The following is a 26,172-nucleotide window of genomic DNA, read 5'->3' on the forward strand; positions in this document are numbered from 1 at the left end:
GCTGCGCGGCGCGGCGCGGCACGGGGGCACGGGGGCGTGAGAGGGGAGTGGGCGCTGCGGCGGGCTGCGTGCTGGCCTCGAGAAGATGCTGTTCCTCGGAGGAAGTTTGGTCTTTGGGGATCAAGTCGCAACTCCGAAGGATATGTTTTTTTTTTGTGTCAAAATATGCACGCCTCCTGTAAATAGCTGCTTAACGCACGAGGATATGAAGCGTTCCTTCTGAAAGCACAGAGCCTTTTCCTTTCCCACAGGAAGAGCAGGATGATGCAGCTGAAGAGGCTGCCTTCCTAAGACTGGAAAAAAGCCATGGGACCAGCTCCGGGGGCTCTGTGCACTCAGACATCTTCAGAGTTGTTTTTTTTTTTTTTTGGTAAAATAGCATATGTGTAGGTCTGGCTGTAAAATATCTCACTGTAGTTAATCCCAGAACTGATTGTGGAGAGCTGTGGGTACAGTGAGTAAGGTGACACTCCTAAGTTGCTAGAAGTTTTTTCTTACTTATGGGTATCCATTCAGAACTGACCTCGGCAAGGCTCCGAGTGATGAGGCACAAACTGGCATTGCTTTGGGCAGGGGAATTAAATAGGATGGCTTCCAAAGGTTCTTCTCAATCTGTGTTATTTCCAGGTTTCATGTGTGTATAAGAGGGTGGATGGGTAGAACATGGATGAAAAGAGAACATTGTTGCAACAAAAAGACAAGAACTTCCCAGAGTCTGCTTGATTCTGTGAAAGAATGGCTCAGATTGGAAAAGACCTTGTAGATCAACAAGTCCAACCATGACCTAGCCATACTACTCTAACAACCCTCTGCTAAATCATGTCCCTGAGCAGAATGGATCCTTCGTGGTGGAAAATGCAGACTGAGATTTCATTTCTAACAAAATATGTCAACAAAATACAGCTTGGTTGTGCCTCTAGTCTGCTGAGTCAGTAAGAGCTACAGTTCTTGGGTGCACAACCTCTCGATTAGTTTGTTGCAGACTAGCTACCTAATGTGAGTACTCAAAAGGTTAGCCTTACTATGAGCCTATAGTAGCTGTTTTTCTCACTGAGAAGTTGACTTTGCACAGCACATCTTTTTGTATGTGTTCTTGAGATAGAAGCATCTATCTTCTTCCTGCTCCTAGGAATCCAACTTGCCAGCTGGAAAGCAGGCAAATGGATTGATTTCAGGCACTGTGAACGGATGGGCTGCTCCCTCTGGCAGATTTCAGTCTTCTGTAACCAAAATCTGTCAGAGCACCCGGTCATTTTCTGGTCTTCTGTGACTAAAATCATTACGCAATTATAGGAATTGATAGTGTCTGTGTATGTGCATGTGCAGTTTTAGTTAAAACACATCAAAAAGGGCATAATAGAACTAAATAAGGAAAAGGGTAGGGTGACAGGATTTCTACAGTCTTTGGTAGAATATGGGATGGCTTCCACATGTCTGAGAGTCACTAAGTAGACCTGGAAGAGGATACAGGGGATATGGTAAAATGCTGAAGTGTAGTCTCTGAAGTTATGGGCAGAAAGGGGAAGACACAAGGAGCATTCTCTAATCAGAAAGCAATTCAAACACAAAAGGAAGTACTTTTCCACAAATAATGAAACTCACTGCCTCAAGATATAATAAAGGCAAAGTATAACTGGGTCAAAAAGGATTTATTTAAATGTATGGAAGAGAAATTCATTACTATTGCTTGTATCCTTCCTTTGTCTCAAGAAGTCCCTAAGCAGCTGATGATTGAGTTGTAGAGATTACAAATTAAAATCTCATTCTACAGGAGCATGTTTTTACAGTCCTGCCTATACATCTAAGCTAGCTATTTCTGAGTCATTTCAGATTTCAAAAAGCATTTTCTATCTTCAAATGCAGAAAATCAAACAAACAAACCTGCTGTAAACATAGTGTTATCAAGTCATGCTCCAGAAGCATTTGCAATTTGGATGTCCAGCACAGATACATAGGATGGAGAGAGACCTTGAGCCTAAATTTAGTACTAGAATAGAGCAGAAACAATATAATTACATCTACTGTTTTGTTTTTTGAATAAATAGCTGAGTGATACCTTTCGGTTTTTAGATACGTAAATCAAGTATTTCCTCAAATTCTAGACTACATGATTTTTTTTCAGACATAGTTAAAGTGGTATCTAATTTACTTCAGCTATTTATTTTTCCATGAATAAAATAAAAAAACTTTTATAATCTTGTATTACAAAATGCTGCAGACAAGTAAGGATTGTGATATTGACAAGAACAGTGGTTGTTCTCTGCAATGTTGGGCCTGAAATTCATGCTTCATTTGCAATTTGTGAATTATTTTTTTAGGATGGGCAAGGTTTGTGCCATTTTTGGAGGATCCCGAGGAATAGGAAAAGCTGTTGCAGAATTATTGGCACGGAAAGGCTGCCACCTGGCAATTATTGCTAGAAATCTTGAAGTAGCCCAAAATACTGCATGCGGTCTTGGTGGTATGTATATTGCTGGCTTGCAATGATTTCTTCATTGCCAAATGCCTAGGTAACTTGTGAAAGTTGTAAGTCATTAAATGAACTGTATTGTTAAAATAGATGAGGAAACTGGGAGCAGGGGGGAAGTTATTTCATTACACCTTTGTTTTCACAGTACTCTTTGGGAAAAGTGAATATGTTGCAATTCATATCACGCAGGTAGAATAGATTCAAGGAGTTGTTCAAGGTTGCAGCAGGGAGTTGGTAGGAATTGAGTCATCCATGGCTCCTGACCAAGCTAAAACAGAGACCAGTCAGATCATGCTGAAGTTCTGACTTCAAAAGGCCGAAAGTATGATGAGAGTTGTCATGTAATGAATTAATACAGTTCTTGAAAATTGTGCTGATTTAATTCTCTGGAGATGAAATGGATTCCTCAAGTTATAACTAGTTCAACATCTCTTTTTTTTTTCAGTTGAGTCTATAAATTCTTAAGATTTATGAATTACAAACTTCTTTCTACTGTTATCATCACGTGCCTTTATTTCAATGCAGCTGGCCATTTGGCACTTAGCTGTGATATATCCAGAGAACAAGAAGTCCATCGTGCTTTTGAAGAGATACAGAGGAATTTAGGTCCTATAAACTACTTGGTTAATGCAGCTGGGATCAACAGGTAAGTTATTAGTGTAATATTCTGCTCATTGATCACGTTTAACTATGAGTAAATGTGATCATTGAGGTTGTGCAGTGAGCTCATGTGTGTTTTTCGGTCTGTTTGTCAGGGATGGCTTGTTACTGAGAACCAAGACTGAAGATATGGTATCCCAGATTCACACAAACCTTTTGGGAACAATGTTGACATGCAAAGCTGCTGTAAAAAGTATGATTCATCATCAAGGAGGTGCTATTGTTAATATAGGTAAATTGCTTGTCTCATCCCATGGAATTATATGGAAAGTACTTTTCTAGAATGGTCTGGCATGTGCAATGTTGAAATGTTGCTTTTTGCAGTTGACTGTTTTCTTTATATTTCTTCCTATGTTTAGCATTTCTTTATGAGTGCTCATTCCTTTATCGAATTTCAGCAACTTCTGAATGTTGCTTGACAGCTTGTTTCAATAATAAACACCTAAGAGTTTAAATATTTCTAGGAAAAAAAAAAAACCAAACCAATGTTACCTTATCAGGGGATTTTCAGTAGCTAAATCTACCAACTTCTGGTTATAAGAACTAAATTGGTGTGGTAATTCCTTTTTTTTTCAATGATATTTTTCCTATTTTACTTTCCTGATACATGTTCCTCAACATAGATATGCACTCATCGTAAAAATCACAGATAATTGAGGGATCTGCTTATTGCAATAGACTGTAATGTGCTTTGAGTAATATACTTTTAACTCCTTTTCCTTTAATCTCATTTTCTATTAAAAATTTAAAGCTGAAATAACAAACCTATTAGGTTCTAACCTCTTCCAATGTTACTTTATTTTAGGAAGTGTTGTAGGACTTAAAGGCAACTCTGGTCAAAGCATATACAGTGCTAGCAAAGCAGGAATAGTTGGATTTTCACGTTCTCTTGCTAAAGAAGTAGCAAGAAAGCAAATTCGAGTCAACGTGGTTGCTCCAGGTTAGTTTTTGGGAAGTTTGTAAATTCTTGACTACTGCAATCAGTGAGTGGCCTTCAAGCCTGCTAGATATTTGGTGTACTCTGAAAGTACTTAAGACAAATTACTATTTTTTTCTTCAACCTTTGTAAGCAAGTGGGTTTTTTTTTCTGTTTTATTTTCTCCCTGGTTTAAGATATTATATATTCTTTTACAAAACACTGTAGTTTTTCCGAAGGAACGCTGAGAAATTCAGGAGCATGCATCTACCTGTTCCTCTATCCACACTTACATAAAACCCAGTTTTTTTCCTTTGTTCCTCCTTCAAAACCTGCCATCCTTAAAGATGGAAGAATTAGAAATAGCTATATACAGATAGCTACCTTTGTGTAAAGAATGCTAAAGAATTCTTCTAAAGAATGCTTCTAAAGAATGTTTATTTATTATTAGAGAAACATTAAAGAGCATAAGAAGCTGTCCTGAAAACATCCCTTTCTTTCCCTTTAGTAAACAGAGATGGTCTGGAAAGAAAGTTTCTGAGGATGGTTTCACAAGACAGTCTGTTCCAAGCAAACCACCACCCTTAAGAAAAAAGCCTCGTATGTCTTTTCTGACATTCTGTGCTCTGAGTTATGTGTGTACTCTGCTGCTCGCCTTCTGCTGCTGTGTCTTTCAGACTTCCCCTGTTCAGCTCATGAACCAGGCAGGAAAAATACCTTTCCTTGGTTAGTGAGTTGAACAGTTGATAGGGGAGATTTATACAGCAGAAAGTAAAGCTGAGACAAATTCTTAGTGGCAGATGGACAGTAGATCAGATCTTTATGAAGCTGCAGCTTTTGTGAAGGGAAATGCAACAGTGGGAAAACTAAATCTCAGAAAATTGAAGTTGTGAAGTGTTGTCCTTCAAAATTGTAAAGAAATATTCCTCAGAGAGTTCTAATAGAAGAGTTATAATAGAAATTCTGAAAGTGCTGGAATAAGCTCTGAAATTCAATGAAAGCACCTGCCAGCACTAGGTGTTTCTTGTTAGGGATTTCATACCCATGGGTTTTTTTTTATAGTGTATGTTTTGATGGCATGTTTATTTTTTGTCTTTCAGAAAAGTCATAATGTTTTTTGAGTGCAAAAAAGTTACCTTTTTTTTTTTTTAGCACGGATCTCTTTACTTCAATGCTTCCAGAACTATGTTGTTGGTTAGGTAAAAAAATTTGTTCTTGGCTTCAAAATGATGCAGACTGACTTCTAAGACTTTGGAGGATGGTTGCTGGGGATGGTCATGTTGGAGGTTTCAGGGGAAACTCCACTGGGAAAATTTAATTGGAAATTAGGTTACTCTTCATGTTTTTCCTTTCTTAGGTTTTATTCACACAGAGATGACTGCTCATTTGGAAGAAGACAAGCTGAAGAAAGCAATTCCCCTTGGAAGATTTGGAGACCCTCATGAAGTTGCACAAGCTGTTTTATTTCTTCTGGAGTCCCCTTATGTTACGGGGAGTACTCTAATTGTGGATGGAGGCTTGCAGCTTTTGATTTAGATATTACCTTGAATAAATACCTGCTTAAATGTCAAGATGGTAATATACACATGCTAATTAAGAAGAGGGAAATTAGTCTAAGATTCATGTATATAATTGACTTATATTCTTTAATCAGATGACTAATTTGTTGCAGTAAAGTCCAACAGGTATGTTTAGCTACCTGAAAGAGTCCGTTTGGTTGTATGAAGTTTGCATATGTAACAACTCTAAAAAAAAAAAAAAAGGTCTACCTTTGGTATGGTGATAATTATAAATAACTTCCTGATGGATTTTTAAAACACTGTTTTTATCAAGTCACGTTTTCCAGTTTGGAAACGGAGTAGAGATTTTAATCTGAATTATTGTGTTACACAAAGGTGAATAAAATGTTTATTTGCTGTCAGTTACGATTGCATAAAATTTTTCATGTATTTGAAGATTGTGAACCGTATGATGTTTTAATTCTTATCAGTCAGTCCCTACAAAGTGGCAAAGAGTTTCCTTTGTTTTTTTTGTTTATAGCAGGAACTACAAAGGTAGAAGCTTCTTGGTCTCCAGCGTTCCTGAATTCCCTTTACAAGGTGTAATTATATGCAATATATTTTTATGAAAACAAAAACTGTGCAGTTCCATCCTTAAATGTATGTACAGTGATTATTTAATTCAGTACACTTAATTAGATTAAAGGACCATTTGTTGGTCAGTAGAGTTGCTAATTCTGTAATTTTCTTAGTTCCAGCTGCACAGACACTGGTCACTGGTGAATGATATGGTTGCAGGCCTTGCTGCATGGAAGTCTTTTCACAGTCTCAGTGCATGCTGAGAAGACAAGTATTCCTTTTGAAGTGCAAAGTGCTGCTGTCTGTCTTCTTCAGCTCAGTCCAACTGTGTTATGTTGACACTCTTTAATATGTATATATAGTCAATAAAATAGCCATTTATTTTACTCAAAGCAGCTTTTGAAGCAAGGTAATTATTCAACTGTAAATGATCTTGGATGTTCCTCTCTGACTGAAAAATTACCAAGAGGTTGACCTCAGGCTTTTCTATTGAGATCAAGTAATTTTTGGTATTTGATGTTTTTATCTTCTCTGAAGAAAACTGCAAATGTGGTTTAGGATTTTCTCCTAGCTCCAATGTTCTTTGCATCGTGATCCAGATGTTGATTCAGCTTTTGAAATTCCTTCCCATCTTGGCACAAACTGAAGAACAGAAAGAAGAGATCTCACTGATGATAACTTTGAATCTTTCAAGTCTGAGATTTTCTTCATTTGTGTGGCTGGGAAGTTTTGTCTTTGTGCCAGAAGACAGCGCATTTTCAAGCTTCTCACAGGTATGTACTAAGAAATAATAGAAGGAATGGTTGTGTTTTCAGGGAGTTTTACAATTGTTTGTGTTGCTTTTGGAATGTAAAATATCAATAAACGTTGACCTTTTTGGAGGCCTTATCTTACTGATACCTCTGATGAGAGGTGGTGTTACTTGCTGTGAAAAGCTGTGTGTCCTATTTGTCTCTTCCAAAAATCTAACTGCTAATTATGTTTCTCTTTGATAGGAGGAACTGGCCAGAGAATAGTTGAATTTCAGACAGCACTGAAGGTGAAGGGCAGCTGGTACTCCCATTTTTACTAGTCAAGCCATCAGTCACATGTTGGTAACTTGACTGCTGCCCATACCTGCCCTTCATTTTTTACCAGCAAAATCTATGTGGTGGATCTTGTCCAGAAACCAAACATAAGAGACTTAAATTAATTTCCTGTTAGTGAGTTTTGGCCCTAATTATTATTACTATCTGTTGTTTCGTTTAATAAAGAAGATGTTAAGTAAGTTAATAACAATAGCATTTTTAGTGTGTGATTAAAACCTGAATTCATAGTTTTAGAAGAATCTCAGTATGCAGCTTAATAATTAATTAATTAATAAAACAGAACACCCCAATTGTTCTGTTGTTTTAAAATATGATATAAGACCTGACTGAAGTGTTGGCAGCCTTTTTAAAATGCATTTTTACTCTTCAAACTTGGAATTCAGAACTGAAGACCATATGAAAACAAGAATCCATTTCATAATTTACTGTGTATGACTACTCTGAAAAGCAGTACTTGTATTGGTCAGGCTGAGTTTCTGTCTGGCCTGGTGTGCTGTTTCAGACTGTGGAACTAGTGAACGTGTAGGGTAGGTAACAGGTGAAGTCTGTGGTGATGTCCCTGTAGAAATCTCTACTGAATGTCTAGAACATTCAAATTTCCCATTTTGGGCATCTAGCATTTATGCCAAATTGTATAAAAATATTTTGGTTTCTCTTTTGTGTGAGCAGTTCTTAAATAGGACAGTGTGCTTGACTGACTGAGCATGATTTCTCATTTGAATTTGGAAAACTTCAGTCTACTCTCTTACTAGGAATACAAAGTTTCTCTGATTCCATTCCTTCAAGTGGAATTGAATGATTTATACTCTGATTCATGTGGTATTTTTTCACCTGCTGTATTTCTTAAAGCTCTTTATAATCTTTTCATGGAATATTAAGGTTGGAAAAGACCTCTAACATCATCTGGTCCAACTGTCCACCTACCACCAAAATTGACCCCATTTACTTAAGTACCAGTATTCTGCTTCCTTGTTGGTTTAGAATGAACTCTTATAGAAATTCCCACTATTCCAACAATTTCTGCAGTTTTCCTCCAAATCTCTTTTTTTCAGGCATATATTGAAACTTTGCCTCAGCATCTGATTTTGGGAGTGCTTTAAAGCAGGCTGCTATCCAGGGCTCGCGTTCAACTTATGCTGTGTTTTATTCCAGGTCTTTTCTTCTGCCCCAGTGACACCTTTCTGTCATTGATGCCTGCATGGCCTGTCACCACTTCCCAAAATTTCTAAACAGACCTCTGAGACATGTTTTGAGGGTGGCTGCTTTTGTAGCTGTCATTTAAGTTGCCGTGCAGTCCTCTTTAAATGCAACCTGCTTTCTGGCTCGCCCATAATTCCTGCTCTCTGATTTTCCTTTGACTTAGGTTACTGTTTCAGAAAGGATAGATATCCTTGCTGAAGGAGGGTTGTGTATTGCAGCATTTATTCCTTTATAAAACTGCTCTTCTATTGCCTTTGCACTTGATTAAGTTTACGTTTTGTATGTGATCTGCATGTTCTCTGTTTTAGTTGAACTCTGGAGGGCATTGCAGGCCTAGCATGTTAATTACTCTGTATCTCTTCTCTGCTTTAGGGAAGATAATGGACTAGTTGTATTTTTGGGTTTTTTGTTTTTTTTCCTAGCTCAATCAGTGAATTCTTATTTCCACTTCTCTCTTCAGAAATGTGTTTGTAACTGTCTGTCTGGCCTTTGCCTGATTTATAGGCACATATTGCAATGGATTATCATCAGCAAAAGCTTCTAACAGGACACGTAATGTTGGTGATGGTGGTTTTTTTTTTGTTTTGTTTTGTTTTTTTTTTTAACTATTGCAGCTTATAAATAGGAGATGTAGGGAGGAACAGCTTTTGCTTAGTATATTGTCCACTTGTGACATCCCATGAAGATACCTCATTTCAGCCTCCTGAGGGCAGTCTATCCCAAGGTATTATTAGGTTGGAATTTGGTTGATATATCTGTACAGTTCTAGGGGAGTGTAGATACAAAGACCTGTGTAGATACAAAGTTGATACTGGTGTCACTGTTACCAATTTTGTAAAATCCATATCCTGAACTGTTCAGGGATGTAAGGTGTGATTTTGAAAAATAAATTGCAGTTTATTGAAATTGAATTATTTCAGCGTTGAGTGAAATTTGAATAAGGAGTGGATATCTAAATCCCCACTTCCTAAATATCTTGACTACATTATTATCCGCAGTTAAAACACATATTGCAATGATCCTCTCTCACTGTTGATCTGTATTCCTCTTTTGATGTGTTGCATAGTTTGAGAGCTTGTATTGCATGAAACTGAGGGGGATGTTGCCTGTTGCAGTTATGTGGCTGGTTTTTTTCTTCTTCTTTTTTTTTTTTTTTTAGGTATAATGCAGTTCATTTAAGTAAAGCTGATGAAAACAGAACTTTTCAATACCAGCTGCACCACAGGTAATGAATCAGTGCTTGAAAAAATGGGGCAGATGTAGTGGTGGAGAGAAGTCTTTGGCTGTGCTTATTGCTTGAAGTCAGAACTCTGCTAAAGTCCCAGAGTATGTTGTATTTTCATCACATTATGCTCAGCTTCTGACCGTAGGTAGGTTTTATTGAAGGTTCCTTTTTGCTGTAAACTGAGCAACAGAGGTTACCTGTGCTTTGACTGACATCTTTAGGTGAGCGTGACCACATGTTCTAGATGATTAACATGCAGTGAGTTTTATTTGTAAGAAGTGTTATATTCAGAGGTATTTAGCTCCAGGAAGAGCTGTTTGCATTGCAGAAGTAATAAGCTTAGTTTTCACCTTAAAAGGACACTGCATTTGAGCTCCCCTTATTGTGTTATCTTTTGTAAGCAGGAGCTGCATTTCTGCTATAGTAACTGCTGAGCAATGCTCTGCTACGTCAGCTTTCTCGACTAACAAATCGAGCTTAACGCCACCTACAGGAGTTTGGTTCTGAATTCTGACTTGACATCATCTGAACTCTGAAGCAAGAGCCCTGGCAATGCACTCATCAGTTTATTTTTTTCCATTTACGGTTCTGCGTTCTTGTTTCATCTTAGATGTGAATGCTGCTCGCCCTGCACAAAATTAGGTAACTGATGTGTTTGTCCTTGGTATTAGTGATGAGAAACAATATTACAACCCATCTCCATTCTTAAGATGCATAGGCTGACCTGAAATTCATTGTTCCAGAATGAAGATAACTTCCTTTCCTTGTACCTGTTATATTTTACAAGTGTTTAATAAGTTCAGAATTGCTTCACTCTTCTGTTAGACTTCTTAACTATTTCTGAGGGAAACAGCTAATAGAACCTTTTTAGATTTGGAAATTAAAATTGTGAAATTACTTTTTTTTTTTTTTAATTTCCTAGTGGAAAGTGAATCTGAACCTATTTCTACTGCAGTTCTCTCTTGTCCAATATTTAAGATTGGCTGGAATATTAAAAGTTATTATAGGACAAGGGGTGTCTAAAGAGATACCAAAAAGATCCCCTGGATTGTATTTTGACTCACTGGAAAGATATTGCTGGTGAACCAGGGGGAACACTGGGGAAGAAACCAGGAACGTAAATAAAGTAACAGGACCAGAAAGGGTTAAGGAAAAAAAGTGAGTTTGAGATGTTAGAGCCTGTGATCTGCTGAGACAGATGGGTGCTGGCATGAGAACACCCCTCACAGAGATCTAGGAAGCCAAATATCCCAGTGTTAGCACTGGAAATCTTGGAGGGGGGTGAAGCTGAAATATGTTAGTTAAGTGTTTAAATTGTCAGCAGCTGGGGACTTTGGACTCATCAGACTTTTTTTTTTTGTGCACAAACTGTAAGGAGTGGTCTCTACAGCTGAGAAAACCACACTTCAGTGTTTTCAGTGTGATAAAAGACGCTCATTAAATATTGTAATCGATGTCTCTGTATGAACTAGAGAGCAGGGAGAAATGGCCCGTTAATGACACTCTGAATTATAACACCCTGTTGCAATTAATGTTATTCCTGAGAAGGGAAGGTAAATGGGATGAAATGGAGTATGCAAATATGTTCTTTACCCTTAAAAACCGCCCCGAATGATAACAGGAGTATGAGCTGGGACCTCCCCAGGACCCTACAATATTAGCCCTGGAAAAGGAACATGAAAGAGAAGGGTTTGACCAGCTCTGTGATATTGCTCTGTGTGCAGTATAGGACACAAGGTGTACAAAATTAGAGAAAATGAGAAATCGCCAGAACATTATAAACCTCCAGTGAGAGTTAAACAGAAGGATGAGGAGAGTGAGCAAGAGATGGGGACCCCTCCTGACAGCCCAATGTCTGCATGAACAGTCATTGAAAGATAACTCAGGCTCCACTGTGGGAAGCAGTGGGAGCAGAGGGAACCCCCATTGTAATCAAAGTACAGTTTTCCTCCTTTAACCTGGAAACATGGAAAGGAGTGGCAAAAACATACCAAAGTGATACCGTTAACGTAACCCCATTGCTTTCAGTTTTTGATTAAGCAACATAATCCCGACTGGGCTGACATCCAATTGTTATTAGGTCATATGACAGAAACAGAGAAACAGTTAATTTTAAAGCCAGCACAGGATTTGACCAGTGACAGCTTGAAGGAAGAAGGGCAGGATATTAAGGATCATTTTTCCCTTTGCAGGACCCGCATTGGGATCTTAATTGAGCTGCTGGATGGGATCTTTTGGTAGCTTATAGGGGATGGATTGTGAAGGGAATGGAAAGAGCCATGCTGAAAATGATCAACTGGTCAGCCCTGTATGCAATAAGACAGGCTCCATGGGAATCCCCATCTGACTTTTTGGACAAATTGCGAGCTACCATGAGAAGACATTATTCTTCAGACCCAGGGTCAGAAATAGGAATACAACAACTGATTTTCTTGTTCATCAGCCAGGCTGCAAATGACATCTGATGAAAGCTGCAGAAATTGAAATTATTAGAGAGCAGAAATTTGAAAAAATTGCTGGATTGAAGCATGGAGAATGTATAGTAATAGGGAGGAGGAAAAAAGGAAAAAAGAAAAAGATGCTGGTGGTGGCTTTACAAGAAACTAGGGAAATGAGAGCTTAGACAGAGGAGGTCCCTGAAGAAGGACCAGAGCGCCATCTATCGACAGCCAGGACACTGGAAGAACCAGTGTCTGGCAAAAAGGCAGGGAAGGAAGGGAGGGCGGGCTCAACTGCAAGCCCCTGTTAACGAGGAGCGATGCGGACCTGGGGAGTCTACCCTCGCGGATCCACTGGTTAGAATAAGGCGAGGGGAAAAACAACTGGATCTTTGAAACTGCAGATCCAAAGGCAGCAAAATGGGCTCTTGTATTTGTTGGAAATGTAAATTTGAGAAGCGTGGCTTTTGACACAAAAGCTTATGTGTCTCTTGTGAAAAACATTGCGAAGTATACTAATATCGGTAACTGCTGGGTATGTGGTCAAGTCAACAATTTCAGTTCTCCACTTCTTGGAGTCCCTATGAACAACTGGATGGAGGTGAATCCATCTGAGATACTCAATACCTTGTACCAGTGTAAAACAGGAAATTCCTCCCTAGAACGCATATCTTTTAGGATGATTTTGGTAAACTCTTCAACGTTGTAATACCTCAGGAACATGGTTAGGACAGCTTAACAAAACTGGACTGAGGTAACTGTGGTTGAAGGTAGAGTGGCTGAGGGAAATCAGCCAACAAATTATAGAAAAGGAATGAAGATAGGCAGACTACCTGTACAGCAGGAGCACTACCTATGTGACACGAGCAATAAACATGTCATGTGACTTACCAGATGGGTATTGGTGGTTGTGTAGAGATTCAAGAGCCTGACCAATGCAATTGGACAGGGGATTGTGCTACGAGTTACCTGGCTTCTCCATTACAAATGTTTCTTACCAATAGCATGACTGGCATTGCACGAGGTGGTTGGAGGAAATTTAATAAACGTTCTGTCTCTAATTCCCTGATTCGATATAAGACTGGATACCATAGTTCTGCTAGAGCTTTGATTCCCTTTTTAGGTGTAGCACAGCTGGAACGGGCTACAGTGAATATTTCAGCAGAAATTTAGGTAATAGCAAATTCAATAGCTGGAGCTCCTTATCTCTTGAACCGGAAGGTAAACTCATTGAAAGGGATGGTCTTTCAAAACAGAATAGCTTTAGATATAATAATGGCTCATATAGGAGGCTAAAGGAGCTATGTGTAGCAGTAGTTGTACTGATTATCCTCATAGTTCTTTCTGGTGTTGTTGAAAAAGCCTATGTGATTATGCCACCTGGAAGAGACATCATACGAGCTACCAGGTGGAATCTGAGAAGTACTTCAGAAAGGCGTTAATGGACAACAGTGCTCCTTGATTAAAAGATTGTCATGGTTTTATGATTTTTGTTATCAGTATTCCACATCATGACATCATGTAGTGCACTGGGAGTTAAAGAGTTAATGCTCCAGTTCCATGGATCATCAATAGTTTTGGATATAGCTGTCTCAGAAGGGAAGAGGAACTACATATCCTGCAGGACCTTGCGTTTCCATTTTCCCCTCAGAGAGAAAGATAAAGCCTGTCTGCAGGTCACGAGATGCCCCTTTTCCCTTTCTGCTCATCTCAGTAGTGTGCGTTCTCCCTAGATGGCTCAGCTTCAGCATTAGGGTAAGGCCTTTGGTTTTCGGACGCTCTCTTTCATTTTATTTGATTTATTAGTTTCAATTGTAATTGTATTATATTGTGTTATCTTGCATTCTGACATTATATTTAGTAAATTGGCTTTCCTCCTCAGATCTTTGCCGCTGTTTTGTTTTTAGGCCCGCCTCCCTACCCTTTCCCTTTTTCCCCTTTTCCCAGGGCATGAATCTCCCTGCTCCATTAGTCATGGAGCCGGGCTTTTTTTCCCCCCCTCATGTTTAATAGGAAGAACTTCCCTTAGAACTTGATGTGACCAGAATGGAAACCAAATGGCAGAGTAGAGTTCATCTTCCTTGGGATTATTTTCCACCAGGTACTAACATGTCCACGACATTTGCAATTTATGGCTCAGGAGAATGGAGAAAATATGAAGCACTTTCTTTTATTATCTCATGAAAACTTGTTACTCAACATAAAGTGGTAGCTAGGTAAAATGCAGAGTGCCTGTAATATCTTTCAAGAAGGGATTCTTTCTTAAAGTACAGCTTCATGAAAATCCTGACTTTTTCAGAGATTGATAGCAGATGTATTTATGTGAAGAGATTGCTCCTTGCTGCTTTAATTGCTTTTGGTTTGTCTTCATGTTAGATGGGCACTACCTATTTAGAAAATTCCATTTACTTATTTAAATGATTAATGGTTTTGGATGTTCTGCTCACTGTTTGGAGGCTGTTTAAGTATTAATAAAAACTTAGCCTCAGTCTTCTCTCAATTGTTTCTGTTTGGTAATATAAAGGAGAAATTCATAGCAAGAGCCAGTTCATAATGTTTGAAAGCAAATGAGATGCAGTCTTAGGGGAAACAAGAATGCTTATTAGCTTCATAGTTTCATTATCCTGTTCTGTCTTTCTGTTTTCTGTAAGGAGTGGATATCCCTGTGATACGACTTTTCAGCTGGTCAATAGTTGTAAACAGTATTTGGCTGGAGTGCAGATATGTTGTAAAGCAGGGTATCCTTTTCATTCTTACTGCATTTTCAGTCAGTGTAAATTGACAGTTTAGAGGTCATCTCTTTAACTTCACTTCATACTGTGTTACTTGTTAGCAGATAAGGATTTTGCCCTCTTTCCAGTATAAGATTTTCAGAAACAGTGTTTACATTCCCAGAAAGCATGGAAAAAAACATCAGTTAAACCTACTGAGAATGTTTTAAGACAGTACTAAGAAACTTACATGTTGGTTTTTTTTTTTTCTCCTTTACCTATTGTCATTGCCTGGAACTTTTCCAAGAATTGAGCCTGAAAGTACTAATGGAATAAGATTGGACGTAGCCTGAATCTGATATATGGAATTCTTACACTAATTAGCAAAATGGATTGGGGTTTACATTTTTGATAGCGTTAAGTTTCAACGAAGCTGTATAAGAACAAATTATTTGGTGCAGAGTTCATAAATAAAAGCTTTTATTGACACCAAAAACATTAATCAATCATAAAACCAACAGTAAAATATTTGGACCAGTTCCTTTTAAATTGTGAAGTGTGCAACTGCCAATCTGTCAGTTCATCTGGGTCTGGAGCTTTTAATCTATGCAGCACAGATAAACTGCCCCTTCAAAAAAGGGAAAGTTGTGCTTAAATTACAGTTGAGTTTCCATGAGAGCTCTAAGACTGATAAGACAAGTATCTGGCTTGGAATTTGTTTCTTGCAGTTGCTGCATTTCTGCTGTATTTTCACCATGTTTTGTTTCTGCTGAATGTGAACTTGCATGCCTACATCTTTTTTTTGCAACCAAGACTGAGAATGCTTCCTTCAGGAACATAATTGTCATGGCTTTTTGTAATCCAGTACTCACACTGCAAGATGCTTTGCAGGTACAACATTAGCTAGCCCCATTTCCTAAACTTTTCACTTGCATGTTGCTGAAGGGGAAATTCTTTCTGTTACTTTGTGTCTGGTTCTAATTCTATGTGGAATTTCTAGCAATAATTGTGCACACAGAGTAGTCCTAAAAAGGGTTTCATGCAACCCAGGCAAAGTTTCTGGGGAAAGTCATGTTTACTAAGACCTGAATACTGTTGTATGCCTACAAAAGCTTGGCTTTTTCATGTCACCTCAAGGATTCAGTGCAGACTAACAAATATTGTTTGCCACTTAACCCCAGAAGTATGCAAATGTGTTGTGGATACCTCCTTTCCTCCTTAATAGCATGAGTATTTTAACACCACTGAGTACTGCTGGATTTTAAGATCTAATCTGTGAACTTTCACAGAATTTAGTTGTTCCTTTCTTGTCCTTTACAAGGTCTTGCTTAGAAAACAGGAAGCTTTCCCACTGACCTGATTCTATGTTTGAATAGTGGATGACTTCAAAATCAAAATTCTTTGGTTTAGTTCAGAATGAGAAGTATTTGAATCAAGACATGGTTCTCAGTCTGTTATCTGAGGGTTCCCTGCATCCTGTTGAAGTGTCATCATCACAGAGTGGAAGTTGGCCGTATTACAGGCAAGAAGGATTCTTCTGGGAGTCTGAGAGCACATGGTTGAGTCAAGTGAAAGATTTTGTTTCAGAAGTTACCCCGTACAGTCCTGCAGTTTCCTAGAAGAAACTGCGTTCGTGTAATCTAACATGTTGTCCAAAGCAGGGCTGTCATTGAAGCTAGACCAGTTTGCACAGGGCTGAGTTTTGATTAACTCCATAGATGAATATTCTGCAGACAGGCTGCGGATAGCTTTTTCAGTGCTCAAATGGTTATATAACGGCAACTTTTACGTGTTTTCCATTTTGCAATTTGGCCTCATTGCCTTTGATGTCCTGTGCATCTCCAAGAAGAGTTGTGCTTTCTTCTCCATAACTAATGGTTATGTAACTGAAGACAAGAGCTCGCCATGGGCTTCTTTAAATGCTGCCATTCTCAGTTTTCTTTTTATGCATTTTGTTAGTAAGCATCTTCCTGTCAGATAATACTGAGAAACAAAAGTGTAACTTGGGTTGTAATCCAGAGGCAGTAATGTTCCCAAGCCTTTTGTAGTTAGATCATAAATGGTTTAAAAAATCTTATGTCTAGCTCTGGATGTCAAAATGTTTGGTACTTGATGATCCTTGGGGTCCCTTCCAACCAAAGCCATTCTATGATTCTTTGATCTGCAGCTTCTCTGGGCAACCTGTTGCAATGCCTTAGTAAATTCAGTAAAGAATTTCCTCCTAATATCTAACCTAAACATCCTCTCTTTTCATTTACAGCCACTTTCCCTTATTCTATCACCGTCTGCCTGTGTGGGGAAAAAAGTCTGTCCTCTTTTTCTAAGCTCCCCTCAAGCAGTGGAAGGCTGCAATGAGATCTTCCTTGAGCCTTCTCTTCTCCAGGTGCACAAGCCCAGCTCTTTCAACTGTTCTTCACAGGAGAGGTGCTCCAGCTCTCTGAGCATCTTTCTTGCCCTCCTCTGGATCATGGGACTTCAAGTTCTGATAAAACATTCCTGGTCAGAGTAGGCAAGCCATTTTATTACTATATAGACGTGCATGAGTTTAAAAGGGTTAGCAAAGACCTGTGTAATCTGTTTAATTTATTCTGTATCTTTTTTGTGATATCTGAGAGGATCATTTACAATTAAAATCTGTTAAAAACATGTTGGATGACCCTATTGTACATCTTTTCTGCCCTCAGTCAATGAGGGTATTAACTGTAGAATTGATTCTTATCTTACTGTATTTTTACTGTTATCTGTTTGTCAGTGCCTGTAGCTCATTCTTTCCCTGCCTTTTTCATAATATGCTTCAAGATATCCTTGGAACGAGAAACACTTCTAAGATGCAAGCCAAAGTCTGAAGTTCAGTGCTGTTGTTGGAGAGCACCAATGCTTAAGTTCTTTGTTTGCTACAGGCCTCTCTTGCTTCAGTTCTGAGAATGTCAAAGGCAAGCCTGACAAGCAGCTGGACATAAGTGATGTGCCCTATAATCTGTTCCAAGCCTCTTGTACAGTAACACTTCTGTTTCTTTGAGACCACAAATCTTTTTGGTTTGTTTGTTTGTTTTTAATTTTTGATGGATTATGTTTCTGGGAATTGCCAAATTTTTTTTCCTTTTTTTTTTCCTTTTTTTTTCCTCCTCTTTGTAGTATATAAGTTTTTCTTTTTGTGTGTGTGTGTTACTCACACACTGATTGAGAATGCTATTAGTTGAATTGTTCTGTAGAACGAATTGCCCATGGAAATACTACACACTATAATGCCGTTGGGATATACCATATAAGCTTTGCTTATTTTATATGCTAATTATACTATTTTTTATTTTATTTTTTTTACATTATGGCTCCCCTAAGGCCAGTGAAGTCACGTAATTCAGAACTACTAGGACATCCCAAGCAGTCTGCAAGTTGTGAATGGGTAGGCCAGCTCCTGAAAGTCATTTTCATGGAAGACCTATCACAAAACTCTATGGGGAAAAATGCTGGCAGTTGCTAATGCGTGGGAAATGGGTTATTTAATACGTGGCAGAGTTAAAAGAGCCCAAGGAGAGCATTTTGATAAGAAAGGGAAGGAAACAGCCTGTAGGCATGCTGAGGAACTGGAGGGAGGAAGTATTCCCAGTTCTCAAAATATTTTGTCTATTTCTGACTGTAATTCTTTTCTCAGGAAGAAAGGTGGAGTGGTTGGATAGGTGTTTGTCTGCAACTTGCCTGCTATCATCTAAAACACTTGTATTTATCTACTTGCACATTCTTTTGGAGCAATTCCTTTGAAGTTATCATGTATTAAGCATTATATGGGTAATTGTAGTGAATTTTAGTTTGTAATGCTTTGAAAGCTAAGTAAAATTGTCTCTAGGACATCACTGGTATTGCTTCTGCACTACGTAACAGTACTTTGCTGATACAACCCCGACTAAAGTGAAATAATGCTTCCTCTGCAGAGTTTAGGTTGCAGGACTTAATCAGCCCGTATTTCTAAACTTAATCTTCGAGATAAGAACAAGTATTTTTTCTGATTTGTTTTATTTTCTTGAGCAACAGCTTTTGTTTGTGTATGACCAGTACTGCTCAGTGAGTAACACCGTCCTGCATGTTTTACAGCGCTGTCACTGTGGTTAAGGAAACTGTTAAAAGCATGGCAAAGGATTGCCGCTTATGGCATGCTACCATGCAGCACTGATCTGAAACAATAACTCAGTTACTGAAGTACTGGCAAGTGTACCAACGGCTGAGGTAACCTAAGTGTAGTGTAAAGGTAGCAAAATGGTAGGAATCTTGAGAAAAACAATAATATCTGTGTCCTGCTGAGAGTGCTGGTCAACTCAGGCTTGTAAGATGCTGCCGGATACTTTTCTACTTTTCATCACCACAGCAGTGAAAACAATTGCTTTACTACTTACACGCATAGTAGTTTTGTATTACAATTTCAATTAGTTTAGTTTTGATGACCTATTAAATTTTACTAGCAGATACAGTAAAAATTAAAAAAAAAAACAACCCAAAACTTCAGGGCATGTTTTCAGAGGTTCATATTCTTAAACTTGGGGAAAAAAGTTCCCTGTTCCTGATCTTCTGTGCAGAAGCTCTTGCACAAGAGATAGTGGGTTGAGTTTCCCCAAGTTCAGTGCTAGAGTTAACTGAAAGCCCAGAAACACAGGTCTGTCACTGCTTCTGAAACTGCTCTTCTATCTGTTCTCTTTTCTCATTCACTGTGTTCTGTTGTGAGAATCCTGATCCTGAAGGAGAATATGAGCTTGAAAGTGCCGTGATTTGAAATTACAGTTGATGTAATGGATATATTTCTGTTGCATACGTAGTGCTTAAGACAAATAGGCTTTGTTTGTTTGTTTGTTTGTTTTTCCTACCCACGATGGTAAGATAATTCAGCAGAAACTTTTAATAAGCTCTTATATTTTACTCCAATGCTGCTATAGGGCAGTAGAAATAAGCTGTTTTATGTAGTTTACACTATCTGTGGGATTAGATCTGCAGAATTTAATGAAATTCTAAAATCCAAGCTGTCTCGCTGTCAAGCTTCTTATTTTTTTGCCACTAGGTGGAGGAAGACGGTTAGCAAAGTTGAGTCCTGGCACTAAGAGACCAGTTTATCCGTGATCGGATCCACTCCTTGCCTTCCCGAGCAGCATAGTGCCTAATCTGCCACAAATAACATTTAATATTGTTCTTCCACGCTACCCAAGCCTTTCCTAAAGTGGACTTCATTGCAAGTAATTACACTGCATTTATAATGACACTGTTGAAATTGGATCGTTCCCCTGTATTTCTTGTACTGATGGTTCCTTCATCCTGCCGTCAGTGAGTGCTTTGGTTTACTATCTTGTCTCTGAACAGTGCTTCAGCAAAAGCCCTAGGAAGTGCTTTAAGCCTAATTACAGAGCCCTTATTTACACTGCTTGTACAAACAGCTATACTCGTACTCCCACAAATAGTCCCAGTGAGATCAATGCAACTGTTAACACGGGAAAGTAAATCACAATCATGTCTCTTTTCCCCTTACTTTTCTACCCCTTGAAATCAGGGATTACATTTCTAGAAGCCAGTTCTATATTAGCATAATGCTGGGCACTGCTTTTTTTCTTTCCTTGGGCCTAAAGCAAGGAAAAGCCTTGGCTGCACTGTTCATAGAAGGGTTTAAGTGGTGATGCAGAAGGCTGATTGCATCTGCATTCACTATGAACATATCAAAATGTGCTCATGATTTACTTTCAGACATGTTATGGAATACCACAAAGTACAGAAATATTCTCTGCCACTCACCTAGTACATTTGCAAATATATTGTTGCATATTTGGTAAACGAAATCTAAATAAATTGTGTTAAAATTGTATTGAATTATTGTGTCTTCACTGCTGCTTTAAAACCACCCTGGCTAGACCAATGTCTAATTGCTTTCATGACATACACAACATAATCTTAAGGGAAAAAGGAGTTTTCTGATATAACCATTTCAAAATACGGAACTGCCCTGCAGAAAAAACATTTTTATCCAATTTAATCTTATATTTTATTTCATGATTCCTTCTTCAACTCCATTCATAGCAGGCAATGAAGTTTATTTTTTGGAGGCTGTCATAAAAATATTCACCCCTTTAATTCTAGGCAATGTAATTGGTTTACTTCCTTCTTAATTTCGAATTTGATTTTGTCAGCAAATGATACATTTTGAAAGCTTTTTCTCAGTGTCTTATAGTTTATGCAAGTCCTGGGTTTTATTTTTGATTGTGTAAGAGGGGCATTTCATGATATCAGAAGAAAAGAACACGTGGTCTTTTACCTACATGAGGTTTTTGTGACAGCACAGAATCTTGAGGCTTGGCAAGAGGAGGAGTCTTTTGTAATCCCTGTGAAACAGCTTTAAGAAACTGTTCTCCATGTTCTAAGAAGTATTTTTTTGCAGCATGATTTCTCTCAGATCTTGCTAGAAGTGGGACGATACCATTGCTGAGTAGAATTACCAAGCTTTGACTTACTCCAGGCCCTCTCTTCCCTTGTAGCAGAAAGCTTCCAGGGCTGTCACTGGAGCAGTGCAAAATAGGGCCAGTATAGGGGGCAATAGAGTAAAGTATTTAAGATCAGGAGGTGTAGCATTGTGTATTTATAAGCACTTCTGGTTTCTCTGTGTGAAAAGGAGGGTTAGAATAGGAAGAGGTTCACAGAAGGTTCTATGAAGCTAGTGAGCGTCACACTCAAAGGAGAGAAATGTAGTACTTTTCTTAGCAAATGGCCAGAAATAGCACGTGAGGATTTTCTGTTGTTTCAGTGGGAGATGAAAAGTGTACTGAATCTTTAAAATCCGTAAGTAAATAAATAAAATTCAGGTTCCAGGAATTCTCTCAGCTGAAAATAATTGGGAGTAAGGAGTGTAGTAGAGCAAGCATATGCTTTTTTTACTTTGTATTCTCGCTCTTCCTTAGACATCTACTTACGGATAAAAACCACTGTGCAAGGTGGATCATTACTCTGAAATGCAGTAGCTGTTATCTCTAGGGGAAAAAAAAAAAAAAGGCTGAAGGATTTGTTATTTAATTCCCCACAGTTGTTTCTCATTACTTACAAATTATACCAGAAGTGCACATTACAACCAGGGGACAAAGCCACTGCTCTTGTTGATGTTCTTAAAAAATCTCCTGCTGAACCAAGTGAACAAGAAATGAACAGAGCACTAAAGCAGTAGAGGTGGAACGTAGCTTGTGGTAGACTTACTCCTATGGAACGCCGTGAAAGGATTTGTGTTCATTCTTCTCCATGCAAAATGGTTTGCTTAATAAAGTTTTTACATGTTTCTTGTCATAAGCTGCTTCAAGATGAAAAGTATTTAGTTTGAACAGTTGATAGTAGAGCTTTGTAGTTTGTCACCTGATTTCTTGCAGAATAGCTGTTCTGTGATGCAAACTTGTTTTTGTAAGATTTCCAAACCACAAATCACTTATCTCATGCCTTTACAGGCTTCATTTAATTCATCTTGCTATTATTCTTTCTTACATGGCATTATTTTTTGAATTATCAAATGGTGATCATGGATTTGTGTTAATGGTATTTGTTAATATCATCTACCTGGAGATGTGGATATTCTGGTGTGTTATACAGTGCATCTGTACTTCACCCTGCAAATAATGCCTCCTATTTTATTCTGTTGGACCCACGATGTCAGGCCCCCAGAAGCCCACAAACGAAATCCCTAAACAAAAATACATTTGCAAGCTGAATGAGTGAAATAAAAGGGACACAGACATCAGGCTGAAGAAGGAGAGCACTGCAGGCATTTCCTTCTTTGGAGAAAGCTTTTTTATTTTGTGGTGGAGGTTCCTTTAGGTAAGTCTGCTTCCATATGTTGTGTCTCTGTGTTGTCACACTTAGTGAGATTTAGCCCTCAGGACTGAACAGAGCGTCTAAGATAACGAGAAGTGGAAATCCATTTCTTAAATTTTCTGTACATGCTTAGTTGATTTTAATAGGGAAGTAAATGGACTGCTTTCCATCTGTTAATCTGTGGATTTGTTGCTTGGGTGAGGCTCTCCAGATTGATTAGCAGCTTTAGTAAATGATACTGTAATCACATTCTGCATGTGTTGGTGTCACTGTGCCAAGACTTCCTTTTCAGCCTCATGAGTCCACTGTACCTGAAGTGCTTAGAATCACGGTAGAGTTGCTTTTAAGATGTGTAATTTGTCTTTTAAAATGGAGATGATTGCACAGATTGTCCTGTTAATTATTTCTCCCAATGTCATGTTCACAGTAATGTAAAATACTGAATTTCCTTTTTTTTTTTTTTCTTCTTCTTTTTTTTTTTCTTCTTCTTTTTTTTTTTAATTATCTTCCCACTCCATGGTTCTTGAATGTATTCTGAAAGACCTGCATGGTTTCCATCAATATCTGTTTTTCTACTGAGATCATTTTTTTCTAGATCAGCAAGACTACAATAACACACTTACAATAGAACTTTGTCCAAAAACTCTGTGTGACTTCTCACTCTTGTTTAGCTTGTGTATCAGCGTTACTAACTCAAAACATTGGTTTAATCATAACAATTGGATATATAAAGTTGTCTACAGTGGTTTTAAACCTCATATAACCTACACTGTATTATTTCTCATTGAATGATGAGTTTTTAAAGAAAAGGTAGTGCTAATTCAAAAATGTCATGATTATTATATATACTGCTCTTGAAATTCGGCATTATGTGGCATTTAAGTTAATAGCTAGCTTATTAGAACTCCTCCTAATTGTATGATTTTTCCCTACAGCTATATTGTAATCAATTTTGATTGTAAGGATTTGATTATTTTTTTAAAACAAATTCCAAAGATGATATAAAATGCCTTTTTTCAGATTTTGATATGAAGGTAGGCCACTAATTTTTATTTATTGATTGATTGATTTTTGGCAGTTGTGGTCTTTTGCAACTTCTTTCTTAGTTGTAATGTTCCCTAAAACACTTGAGAATGGAATACAGGGGCTGCTCCAGAAGTAATGCCTTCTATTTTATTATTCTGGCCTATGACATTTTTGGCAGATGTTGGTATGGCAGTCAAGACTGGCACTTCCCACCAATATTCCATTACATGTTGTTGCTGTGTGACAGATGGCAGCAGGGGTGCAGTCTGACAAAGTGGCATTTGACATGGAAGTACAGATGAAGCAAAGCTGTGTACCTGAAGTCCTCCATGCAAGAAAAAATGGCACCCATTGACATTCATCAATATTTGCTGAGTATTTATGGAGACCATGCAGTGAATGTGAGCACAGTGTTGTTGAGAGGTGTTTTTTTAGCAGCAATGGCAACAACAGTGGTCACCTCCTTTGGCACAGATTTTTAAGAGAGCAACATGCAGACTCTTGTTCATTGCTGGTGAAAATGCAATGCTAGTGGTGGTGACTATGTTAAAAAACAGTATTTTGTAGCTGAGAATGTGCTTTTACCGAATAGTGTTTTTGTTCTCTTTGTATCTGTTGTAGGTTCTGTGGAAATAAATAGGAGGCATTACTTTCAGAGTGACCTACGTAACTGTGGCCTGTTGTCTTTCAGCATCTAATCTAAGAGCATATCAATTACAAACTATTCTGTAAAACCTAGTTTGCAGTGTATGGATATTCCATATTCACATGATGCTCATCCACACGAGCCCTTCTATCTGCACTAGAGATCACTTGAAGATCTTATGTCTTGTTAGAAGAGAGACAGTCCCAGAGCATGTAATTGCTGTGGCACTCTGAGCTGAGTATGTCATCTGTTTTGCACAAATGCAGACAACAGGAATATCTATGTTTATTTTTGATGAAAAGCTAACTGCTTCTTTCCTTGTGTATTGTCAGCTTACAGCAAAGTCTACAAGTTTGCTTTTGACATTTTAGGAATACTTTGAAAGCAGAAGATAGTGTGAAGCTTTACTCTTTGTTTACACTCCGTTTGCACTGATAATGATTATTTTAAAATCTAATGGTTGAAAGCTGGCAAAACCTGATGTGAGATGTGGGTCTAGAAGGCTGTGTGCTGGGAAACATTGCTCATTGGAAGAGCTATACTGAATGAAGAAATAATCTGTTGGCATCCATTACCCATTCTTGTTTGACTACATAAGTTGAGCTATAAATTGTAATGGGTGATATTATACAGCCCCAGAATGCCTATTTGAAATTAAGTAATCTAAAGTGCAAGCATGTTGGAGAACATGACATAGAAAACTCATACTGCAAGTGATACTATGGAAAAAAAATCAGATTTATTTGCAATTTCAGATGTCCTTTCCAGCTATGTTAAATCAGCACTGTTGCTCTCAGAAAACCTGTTGGAATTTCCTTACAAAATTATTTTCTCCTTGGCTGGATTTAAAGTATTTAAGCATCCATAGTCTGAATCGTAAAATTTGTGTTCAATTCTGAGATTTGCTGAGCAGCATCCGTAAGATTGTCATTAGCAAGAAGTCCAATGTAGTATTCCAGGTGTGGTGGATGCTTCCTTTCTGGCAGAATTAGAGCCTGTGACAATATCAGAGCTGTGCCATTTGGAACAAAAATCTTACACCCTACTGATCCCAGAAGAAACCCACGGCACAAAACACTTAGTTTGGTAGTGCCTAGTTTTTTATACTTTACTTTTTTTTGTGCTCTTTTTGTCCTTTGATGCTTATCCAAATCAAAATATAGCTTCTACCTGAACTGTGTATGCACGAGTAGTTTGGCCGATATGCTGGGTGTGTGCATCAGTTGACTGATTAGCTGGTGCTTATTAAACAAAATACAAATGACTGGAAATTGTACCCCTCTTTACTTAGATGAACAGTAACTGAACCTCCTGTCTACTTAGACTTCTGTGTGAAAATGGTAAAAGTTTGTCATTGTGTTCATACTTTCCCTCCTGTTTAGATGAGATTTCTCTGTGGATTTGTGACAGGATGAAGGGAAATGGTTTCAAACTAAAAGAAGGGAGATTTAGATTGGATACAAGGAAAAAGTTTGTTTTTTTTTTTTACAATAATTACGGTGAGGCACTGGAACAGGTTGCCCAGGGAGGTGGTGGGTGCCTTATCCTTGTATGCATTCAAGGTTGGGCTGGATGGGGCTCTGAGCAATCTGACCTAGCTGCAGGAGTCCCTGATCATTGCAAGGGGTTGGGAGGGACCTTAAAGGTCATTCAATCCAACTCAGAAATGATTCTGTGATTTAAAAGTAATCAGAACAGGGAGGATAGGAAAGTAGTGCAGCCACATACATTTTATTTTCATGGAAAACCAGACAAAACGTTGTGTAGCCAGAAGATGGGGACATCAAAAAACATCCAGAATTAAGAAGCTAGTTGATCGTTTGTTTAACTATAATTTGTTCTGAGTATGTAAAGTCATAGCTTATTCTTTTTTGGAAGAGACATAGCACTGATTAT

The 26,172-nt window shown here is 38.2% G+C and overlaps 1 protein-coding gene across 3 annotated transcripts; it reads left to right on the plus strand.

Annotated features, from left to right (window-relative positions):
* Window positions 1–444: 444 nt before the first annotated feature.
* CBR4 (carbonyl reductase 4) lies at window positions 445–6,183 on the plus strand. Of its 3 annotated transcripts, XM_031553009.1 has the most exons (6): window positions 445–463; window positions 2,319–2,461; window positions 2,996–3,116; window positions 3,226–3,362; window positions 3,936–4,070; window positions 5,404–6,183. In XM_031553009.1, the coding sequence occupies exons 2-6, from the start codon at window positions 2,320–2,322 to the stop codon at window positions 5,580–5,582; spliced, it is 714 nt and encodes a 237-aa protein (XP_031408869.1). In that variant the 5' UTR covers window positions 445–463; window position 2,319; the 3' UTR covers window positions 5,583–6,183. The 3 variants fall into 3 exon arrangements, with proteins under 3 accessions (XP_031408869.1, XP_031408870.1, XP_031408868.1); XM_031553010.1 differs by lacking the exon at window positions 445–463 and having other exon boundaries at window positions 2,199–2,461; window positions 2,916–3,116; XM_031553008.1 differs by lacking the exon at window positions 445–463 and having other exon boundaries at window positions 2,200–2,461.
* Window positions 6,184–26,172: the final 19,989 nt, after the last annotated feature.

This window comes from Meleagris gallopavo, chromosome 4 (genome assembly GCF_000146605.3).
Source record: "Meleagris gallopavo isolate NT-WF06-2002-E0010 breed Aviagen turkey brand Nicholas breeding stock chromosome 4, Turkey_5.1, whole genome shotgun sequence".
Lineage (NCBI taxonomy): Eukaryota > Metazoa > Chordata > Aves > Galliformes > Phasianidae > Meleagris > Meleagris gallopavo.